This window comes from Alligator sinensis, unplaced genomic scaffold, assembly GCF_000455745.1.
Source record: "Alligator sinensis unplaced genomic scaffold, ASM45574v1 scaffold628_2, whole genome shotgun sequence".
In the NCBI taxonomy this organism is placed as follows: Eukaryota; Metazoa; Chordata; order Crocodylia; family Alligatoridae; genus Alligator; species Alligator sinensis.
The window spans coordinates 3,116,446-3,126,910 of NW_005841833.1; the positions used below are offsets into that span (position 1 = coordinate 3,116,446).

Sequence of the window (10,465 nt, forward strand, 5' to 3'; positions counted from 1 at the left end):
GACGGGGAGCGCTTGGTGAGCACTGCGTTTGAGCAGAAACTCTCCTGAGAGCTCAAGTGCTCAGGAACAAGCCCGATTTCTACCTGCCCCAACTCAACATGCCCCAACTCTAATGGGTTATCTCAAAATCCAAATCCAGGGCTGACCAGCATTTCATGGCATGAACTCATCTTTAATCGCTGCCAGGACCTGTTCTGAACTAACAACGCTAAACTTAAAAAAAAATCTTCTCTCTCACACTCTCCGCACATTTCTGGGTGTTGTTATGTCCAATGACACTGCTACGGGTCTTTTGACCAAGTAGAGAGACTAAGATATGGTTGTCTTTAACTATAAGCAAGTTTATTAAACTTTAACAGTTGCAACTTTAACTCAAAAAGCCAAAATAACCTTAGCAGTTACAATTCTATTTCTGTAGTTACTTAAAAACGATGCAGCACGCAAGATATAACGACCATGACGTCACTGGTTGATTAGGCCAGGAGGTCTTGTTGGGGCTTCCAGCTCCTACATCTGAGTTCTGCCCAGAGTAGACTTTTGGTCGGAGGATCAACGTCAAGGATTTTCTGAGTGGGACTTGCAAAGAACCAAAGTTGGCTTTTCAAATTTATACCTGTCCTGTTTACATCGCTCCACTTCTTCTCTTAACATACACCCTTTTTTACAGTCGTTCATTTGCATCACACATGTCTATAGCAACCTTATATTTTACTTAACAGCTATTTCTTGTATGGCTTGTTTTGCCTTAGAGGGTCTCTGTCTGCCAAGATCATATATTGTTTTTCTCCTTTTAACCAATTTCTCAGTATTCTTAATTCATCTTGACTTAGCAAAACCTGCATTTCACGTAAACAACCCCCATGGCTGGGCAAGAGTCAAGCTACTTCTGTCAAGATGCCTGTACTTATGTCAAAGGCCTTTATTCTAGGCTAACAGTCTTCATGCCTCTCAGCTGGCCTAGAAGAATTAATGCCAAAGCAACCTTCCTCATTAGGTTTCTGTACTGGGAGGTGGACTGTCCCTGGTGCAGGGAGCTGACCAGAAGTTAGGATCCAGCTTTAGGCAAGTTTACCTCCTTAATGTTCAAGCATGCTTGGATGTGTGATTTGGAGTGATGTGTCTCCACTTTATGGGGGTGGCCAATGTTATTAAAACACTGGGCCCCACAGGTGGCCATGGACAACCAACACATCCATCTCACTGGCTGATATGTTTTCGAATGGGATGGAGGGTTTGCATTTTCCCAGCTTCACCTATCCTTGTTTCCAATGTAGGCATTCACGCTAGTAAGGCTCAACGGGCAGTAGGCCAGGCCTGTGTGCAGAAGGGACTCCAAGTGTCAGTGCAAGGGACACAGTAGCAGACAGGCCTGATGGTTGAAGCCTTCTATTTCCAGGGCACTAAACCTTTCATCTGAGGAAGACCGCTGCAGTGGGAGCTCCCTCTCAATCTTCAATTTGGCCAGCTTCAGTGTGGGTGGGCATTCATTTTCCTGTCTAAAAATAACCATTATTTCCAACCCAGGCCAGCTCCAAGCTGGACCTCTTCTCATCTGAGGCAACCAGCTGCATCAAACTTTGCCAAATTATGTATGATCATTTCCTAATGTGAAGTAACAACCATTAGAAGTGCCAAGACAAGAGCTTGTTTCCCTTACAAGTTGCCCTTTGACTCCTAATGTTATTTTAATGATGGACTCCCCGATGCATTATCAGCTACGCCACCCAAGCATCTGAACTGTCCCAGTGGGATGACTTCATCAGAGCTGAGCTAATGTTGATCAGAGAATTCAAAGCAGTAAAGAGAAGTGACTTTCGCTTCACGGCAGAATGTAGGGCTTTAACTGGGTAGGGGAAAATCAGTGCAAGTCAGTTATTTGAAATGCCCATTCAAAGGAAAGTGTCTGCCCAGTGCCCATAAATTTGATTCCTTTAACAGATTTGGTGTCAGGCATGAAAGATGTCATCACACAGGCCAGTGCCACAGAAAATCATAAAAGGAACACAAAAAGTGCACCAGGAATTCCCTACCACTCTCAACATGCCCGAGATGGGCAGTATCGATTAGGTCAATACCCATCAGGTGCAGTACCAGCAAATGTCCATTCTCACTCTTCTTGACCTCAATGCTGCTTTTGTGTCACCTTCAGTCTCCTTGAAATCTTGCCAGCCTTGGCTCTCATGCATGACTCTGTCCCATCCCAGCTCCATGTGTACCATATGCATGGAACTTCCCCTGTGAATCGGTCCATGGGGCAGGCGCCATTTTCTCCATCCACATCTCTTGTTAGGGGCCATTTCTGCCTTGACATCTGGAAGGAATCAGCCAACCAGCGATGGTAAGGTGAAACGGCAGTCATGAAGACCTTATCTTTCAAGGCCTTATTTATGTGTGTGCAAGTACATAGCAATCGGCAGAAATTGTGGTGTATTCATTTCTCCATTCTGATTATGTTTGTTCATCTTCTTAGATGGTCAGATGTGTGGGGTTTGCATTGTGTCTACCTAGGGACTGGCTCAACGCCTAATTCACTGGAGCCCTATCTTGTTTGTGGCCCTGGGTGCCACTGTAATAACAACATTAGTAGCAATCGCCTGAAAGAGAGCAAGAGGGTCCCTTGCAAGAGGCTTTGAAGAACATGAGTAGATGCCTAGAAATAAAAAACAAAAGAATGGAAAAGGCACAGAAGAAAATATACTTCCAAAGATGATACCAGATGGAGAACAAGGATGTGGCTAGATGGGAGAGGAAGGGGATCTGGAGGGCAAAAAGAGTGAAAGCCTTTAAAGAAAATATGGGGTGATCTGGAGGGCTGAAAGAGTGAAAGCCTTTAAAGAAAATATGGGGATGGAATACAGGAACGGGACAGCATATTATATCTTCTTCTGGATACTGCCACATTTCAGGCATCCCCAGCTGCGCACACACCTTGCAATCATACCTTGAGGGTGCTGATAGATGAAGGGCTGTGAAGACTTCAGAAAGTCTGGATATGCACTGAGTCATTGCTGCACTCGAGCTCACCTAATAGATTCACATCACTAACGGAGGATTAAACTGGCTGCTGCATTTTTGCTCAGCGCACAGAGCAGTCAGTACCGAGCAGTCATGTGCAAAGAATGTAATGCAGATAAGCATCACATCTGCACGACTTGTCAGAAGGGTGTTGGGGACAACCTACTCCCAGCACCAAGCATCAGCATCTGCTACGTTGGATGTTTAATCCTTCCAGCTACAAGGTTGTCATTCACGCCTGCATTTCCCCTTTGTGCGAGCTAGGCCACAGAGATGAGGGGACAGGGAAAGTGCCCCAAAGAGACAGCTGAGTGAAAGGTGCCCATCACGGAGTGGTGCTTAGCGGTGCAGTATCTGGAGAAGCATAGAAAAGACCCTCCCCGCTCCCCCACCACCACCACTGGAGACCTAAAATCCAGGTCTCCTGTTTCCTTTGCTGGGATGTCTCACCTCTGTCTGCTTTAAGGGGTGAGGTGGGAAGTGGAGACCAAGATACATTCCCAGAGGGGGTTGAAACCCCCCTCCATTCACAATAACAGCAAAGGCTCTTTGGAAACATGACGAAAAAAGCTATGGTCTTTAGGCTTATTTGCAATAAGTGGAAATGAATTAGGTGCCCCCTCCAAAAACATCTAGAGGGTATAAAAATAACTCAAAATTTATGCCAAAGGCCAAATCACTCCCAAAATATAGTTCCCATTCTTAATGGACAACGGTGACTGAGACCTAAGTGGACCTGAAAGTTTAGGGCCAAAATATCTGCAGGAGTAAGTCCATTATCCTTGGTTGAATTGCGCTTTATAGGAATTTAGTTTCCTGATGTATACAGGGGTTGTAAGACTCTGTGTTGGTGCAGATCTGCTCCTTCTGTCTATCTTATGCCAGGCTCATTGCTGGCAGTCAAAGAATTATACTCAATATCGGTGGCGCAGAATCTGAGGTCTTTATTCAGTGAATGAGTTAAAACCTATTAAGGACTTCAAGATGTCAAAACCCATTAAGGACTTACATACAGACTGGGGAGTTTCCTTCTTGAAAGCACAGGCGGAAAGGGATCTTGGAGTCATTATTGACTCCAAGATGAACATGAGCCGCTAATGCCAGACCTCAGCCAGCAAGGCCAGCCATACCTTGTCATACGTCCAAAGGTGCATCTCAAGCCGGTCCAGAGAGGTGATCCTCCCCCTCTATGCGACTTTGGTCAGGCCACAGTTGGAGTACTGCATCCAGTGCTGGGCGATGCACTTCAAGAGGGATGTGGCCAGCCTGGAGAGGGTGCAGAGGAGGGCCACCCGCTTGGTGCGAGGGCAGCAGGACAGGCCCTACGAGGAGAGACTGAAGGACCTGAACCTGTTCAGCCTTTGCAAGAGGAAGCTGAGGGGGACCTGGTGGCTGCCTACAAGCTCATCAGGGGAGATCAAAAGCAAATAGGCAGAGCTCTTTTCTCCCCAGCACCACCTGGGGTGACGAGGAACAATGGTCATAAGCTGATGGAGAATAGGTTTAGGTTGGGGATCAGAAGGCAATATTTTACAGTTAGGGCGGCCAAAATCTGGAACCAACTTCCCAGGGAAGTGGTCCTCGCCCCTACCTTAGACAAATTCAAGAGGAGGTTGGATGATCACCTGTCTGGGGTCTTGTGAACCCAGCATTCATTCCTGCCTGTGGCAGGGGGTCAGGCTAGATGATCTGTTCAGGTCCCTCCTGACCCTAGCTACTATGATACTATGATACTACAATGTGGCCTCTAAGTTTCAGACTGCAAATGTTTCCAGAGGTATTGAATCAAGGGCCACGGGAGTGGGATGAGGCTACGTTTTGGGAGCATCATTGTTCTGGGCTAATAATTGCAAATGGCCAGATCTAGAAAGCCACAGATTTTATGGGATTAGGATCCAAGTACTCAAGAACTGGCCTCCAGCCCTCGTCTGGGAGCTGCTCTTACTTATGCCCACAGGCTGGGCTGTGGAGCCGTGTCCCAAGCGAAGGTGCTGGACCCTCCTGCCATGTGTGCAGCCACGCTAGCTGAAAGCAGTGCTAGTGCTGAGAGTTGATTGACACAGAGGATGTTTTCCTCTGACTCCAGATGTGTTTTTGCACTGCAGGAACTATGTTTAAAAGGCTTGGTTCAGTCATGTGTCCCTTTCCCTCAAAGAGCTGTCAGCTTTTGTGCAAGAGCTCTGACCTCGGAAGATGCCGAGGTCCCTTTCAGACCCCATGCTGCACAATACATGGCCAGTGCAAAGTGGGGGAAGGTTCAGGACTGACTTTGGGAAGCTCTGGGAAAGGCTTCCTGAGCTGCATGTGATGGGACCGCAGCTCCTTCCAGTTGTAAACCCGTGTCGCTGGATGCCATCAGAGCTGACGTGGGTAAGCACAGGAAATCCTGTGTGGCAGGAAGCGTGTCTCCTTCCCCAGTGAAACGCATCAAGCATGTTCTCAAGTTCTCTCATTGCTTGGGTCCGATCCAAGTTTTAACCCCCAGTCAGAGGCTCCTGTTAAAGATCCCATTTCAAGTGTAGTCTTCCAATAGCTGGTCCAAGCCAGGACTTGGTTACAGCCAATGACAGCACGAGCTGTTATATGAAAGATTTAAAATATGAGAGGCACTTAATTAATTTAACCACAACATTTTCACACATATTTATTGATGTTTTTAATTATTTATCCTAATGCAACTATTGGCCTGATGAGGGGTTTGGGACTGGTGCTTTTTTAAGTTGTTCTACTGGCTCCAAAATGGTTTCCTTTTTTTTCTTTTTTTTCTTTTTTTAGCTAGCTTATTACATGCAGGGGATGTTTCCTGATTTGAGCATTGCTCTGAAGCTACAGGACGGTGATTGAGCACACATCACCAAAAGCTGCAATGGGTATCCCCGTAGATAGGGTGTGTAGGATTACCCTTAAAAAGTTAAGCCAGGTTTGCCTTTCATAGGTATCTGAGACACCTGTAATTTCCTGTTCTATTGAAAGGAAAACGATGGAAACTATTGCTGTTGAAAAAAAAAATCTGTCCCTTTGAGGGCTGTTTGGAGTTTTTTGAGAATTGTTGTTGTTTTAATATTAAAGAGCAACCTCATTGGACTTCACTTCATTTGTTGTGCGAGCTGAATGATGTCAGCAGATTAAAACCAGCAGTGAATTAGACACATGCCATTTGTCTTTCTTGGAAGATAACATTGTCCTTTCCAGCTGAAGCTCTGTTGGATTTCCTAATACAGGGTAGGGTGTTAAAGCATTCATCCAACAGAAAGGACCTTGGCTCGACAAGTCAGGCACTATGTAAGAAATCTGGGCTTTGAGACAATTCCAGCTGTACTTTACCAAGATTAAATAAAGCTTAAAAATCTACTTCCTCTTGAAATGCCTTCTTCCACTGGATGCATGTCCTCTGTATGATCCAAGTGGTAGCGTTACATCGCTATGCATGCATGTGCTTCCCAAAGTAGAACGCATCCACAGGAAAGGGCTGCCTTTGTTTGCCTGACGTTGGATAATAAATCCATCAGATCTTTCCTGTATTGCAGGCATTTCCAGCTGCTCAGGGAGTGGATGAAGCCCCTGCTACAGGCACATTAAGAGCGGAGCTGAAAAAATACTGGAGTGAAAAGGTGAGATTTAATAACATTTTTTACAGGGCCAAATTTTACTCTTAATTATATTTGTACAACCCCCTTGATGCCAGCTGAGTTGCATATTAAACTTTGGGCAGAATTTGGCACAGAAATGTGCAATTTAATAAAGGCAGATGAGACAAGGACTAGTATTTTGCCCTTGTAGGTTCTCAAAGCAGTTAATGAGCAGCCATTAAGCCAGCCCCAGACACTCCTGTGGGTGGTAGATGGAGAGAATTATACCTGCTTTGTGGAGAGATGGTTCAGTACAAAACCCAAATCAAATGAAATGGTTCTGAATCATGCCCTATGGCTAAGAAGGCTAAATTTCACTTTCAGTCACATCAGAAGAATCCTAAATAAACCCTAACTGGAGCAAAATCAGAGGAGCCCCCTATTTGTATTGACCAACATCCATGCCCAGCCAGAACCCAGTGCACGGATATAACCCAGGGATAATGTCATCTAAACATTTTCTGAGCATTATTTTGCAGTTTGGAGCAGAGGCTCATGTCAGCTCCTTATTTTTCCCTATCCCCCACCCCTCTGTCCTAGTTTTCATTGATGTCACTTGTCCTCTGACCAGCAGCTCTGTTCCAAGACCTATAGCATTTGCCTCGCCAGAGCTGGGTAAGCTGCCGGAAATCCAAAGGCAGGTCTTCCCCTGGAAACATTGTGTGAAATGTATGATGTGCCTGGTTTTAACCACAGCTGCTCTTTGCAACCTTGAGTTTAGACCCTGCCTTTTGACACCGTGCTATCAATGTCTGTATCCATATGCCCTGATGCTGCTCTTATTGAGAGCTGCCCACTTTTGTGCACCCCCTACCCAATGTGAAATTTGGTGTTGAGTGAGCCCTCGCCCTGACAAACTGAAATCTCTAGGGCACCACTCAAATTCCTTTGATTCAACCTCCCATGTCAGACAGTTAGTGGAAGCATGCACTGTAAAAGACCCCAGCGCTGAACTTGCTTTAATTGGTTTACAGATAATGGAGATCTACAACTACTCCGGATATGACTATGACTACGGAAATGTTTCTGATATCGATTACAGCTCGTATAGCTTGGGGCCTAGCTCATTGCACAACACAGAGGAAATTATTAGGATCCTTTCAGTTGTAATCTATAGTGTCACCTGCCTGCTGGGGATCGTGGGGAATGGTCTGGTCATTGCAATCATAATTTTCAAGATGAAGAAGTCTGTCAATGCCATTTGGTTTCTTAACCTGGCAGCTGCTGACTTTCTCTTCAGCGTCTTCCTGCCCTTAAATATTGCTTACACAGCTATGAAGTACAACTGGATATTTGGCACAGCCATGTGCAAGCTGAGCTCCTACCTCTTGAACCTCAACATGTACACCAGTGTGTTTTTGCTAACCATGATCAGCATCGACCGCTACCTCTTAGTGTTTTTCCCTATCTGGTCCCAAAACCATCGAACCCCGAAGCTGGCGTGTCTGGTTTGCTTCATCATCTGGACAATCAGCTTCATGATGAGTTCCCCGTCCCTGATTTTCCGGGACACTGAGCATGTCGGCCAAAATGTGGTTTGTTTTAGCAACTTCTCTTTGTCCAGTAATAAGTCTTATCACTCTCTGGGTGTGATGAGGCACAAGATGGTGACTGTCACTAGGTTTCTGGCAGGGTTCGTCATTCCCATCACCATCATCACACTCTGTTATATCCGCATTGTCTGCAAGCTGAAAAACAGCCGCCTCGCCAAATCCAAAAAGCCCTTCAAGATCATTGTCACCATCATTGTGACTTTCTTCCTCTGCTGGAGCCCCTACCATATCCTGCACTTCCTGGAAATGCAGCCCCACAAAACCTCCTTGTCAGTATTAGAAGTTGGCATCCCCATCACCACGGCACTTGCTACTTTTAACAGCTGCATGAATCCTGTCCTTTATGTCTTCATGGGCCAGGACTTTAAAAAATTCAAGATAAGTGTCTTCTCCAGACTGGTGAATGCCATAAGTGAAGACACTGCTCACTCCAGTCTTGTTCACAGGAGCTTCTCTAAGACGGTTTCGATGACTGAGAAGGAGACTATACTGCTCTAGTCCCTACCTCAGATGCTTTTGGCACCCAAAACACAGACTCTTTTCAGTATTTCGTAGGGGAAGAGGCAACTGCACTGAGATCTAGGAGTGTGTCCTGAGCTCTGGTTTCAGAAGACATTTCAGGGGACCTTAAGAAAGTGCCTGTATTTTCTTGATGTAATCTGTGTATTAACTCGATTTTGTGGCCTTACTGCATCTGATACAGTGCCATAAATTTTCAGTAGAGATCCTCTAGTTTGGAGAGCCAGCAAATCAATGCCCTTGGTCATGAAAAATTGGACAAACCACTGGGTATTTTATATGCACTCAGTGCTTATGATGGAAGGTCTTCACGTGCCTTTTCCTCCTCCTTCCACACTTTCTTTCTTATGCCTCCCAAACTGCTTGAGAGAAGGAGATCGTTACCTTAAGTCAGACCGAGTCCAAACCTCGGATAAGGATTTGGAATTTGGACCTTTGTGGTCAAGACGCCTTTCCACCTTGCATATTGCTGACTGCTGGACTAGTTCATTCAGTCAGTCTCTTGCCCAAATCAAAGCCTTAAAAACTGTCCATCCTTGCACTTCACTCTGTGCTCCTGGTGATTGCACACATGCACACACAGTCATGTACATGTATAAATCTCACTTCGTGCCAGCAACTGCACAGTCTATAAATTGCAGCCCTGGTTGAGACAATACCATCTTAAATGACTAGACAACCAGGTCATGCTGAAGTTTATGGAGTCCAAGGAAACCACAGAGACTTATGACCAAGAGAGAGAAACATGCAGAGCAGGGAAGCCGGGATTGCTTCTTAAAATATATGTTGGGGAGAAGACCGTGACTTGTAATGCTTTACTTTGAGATCATCTTTTGAATGCCCATCACACCCGGTGGGCTGAAAGGATGATTATCCTATAATTGTAATACATACTGCTTATCCTGGGGGGGAAATCATGTTAGACATTGTATATAGTGATGCATATAGCCACTTAACCAGCCTCTTAAAGGCACATAATATATTGGTAGCAGCACAACAGGGTTTTCAGCTGTCTGCAAACACTCCCTACTCACCGAAGCAGAGCAGGTAAAGAAAAAAGAACAAAAGCTGGACGGCCGCAGCATGGGGGTTAGCATCCGTTCTTATGACACCATGCACGTGTTTCTGGTACACTGATTTCCAGTGCTGCTGCCTGATTTCTCCTTCGATGGAAGCCAGCACAGCACATGGCAACCCTAGTCAGGAATAAAGTATCTAATTAAAATGAGCCCAAATGAAAATCCCATTAGGGGAGACACTACATGGTCATGTTAGAAACGGCATATGGTTTTATTGAAATGCCTCTAAAAGCCTAAAACATTTAATGCCGAATTAATCCCCTTCCTGCAGTCTTTTGAATTTGCTATTAATTCTGAGGAACAGAAAACAAAATCTCCCTAAGGTGCCTGGGCCATTGTACGATGCGAAACAAATTTGCCTCTTGACCCCTGCAGCAATTGGCTTAAGCTCAGAGGCAGGGGATTAGTTTTCAAAGTAGGGGTGGACAGCCCTGATCAGAAGGGTTTAGCTGTAATGGGTGAGAATCTCGGATCGAGCGATGGAAGCGGGCAGACAGAAATATGCGCAGGATTCCAGATGTCATCGCATTTTTTAAATTGAAATGATAGCTTATTGGCACCAGCAGGCAGTATAAAGGCTCTTAGAAAGGAGAAATCTCTTGACCGGACAAATCAGCTGCCTAAGAGCTGTATCCTCGATGTGTTTTAATCTATAAATAGGATCAGCAGG

General features: G+C 45.4%; 1 protein-coding gene across 7 annotated transcripts in view; it reads left to right on the forward strand.

The window, feature by feature from the left end:
- The window catches only part of CMKLR1 (chemerin chemokine-like receptor 1), a 149,756-nt gene extending 139,297 nt beyond the window's left edge, over nt 1–10,459 (forward strand). For 6 of the 7 annotated variants that reach the window (XM_006015157.3, XM_025198693.1, XM_025198688.1 and 3 more), the window contains 2 exons: nt 6,543–6,626; nt 7,619–10,459. In XM_006015157.3, the coding sequence (XP_006015219.1) occupies nt 7,622–8,695 (1,074 nt within the window). In that variant the 5' untranslated portion in view covers nt 6,543–6,626; nt 7,619–7,621 and the 3' untranslated portion in view covers nt 8,696–10,459. Of the gene's footprint in view, nt 1–6,524; nt 6,627–7,618 lie in introns of all 7 variants that reach the window. The other variant, XM_025198683.1, reaches the window with a different exon arrangement.
- The last annotated feature ends 6 nt before the right edge of the window (nt 10,460–10,465 follow it).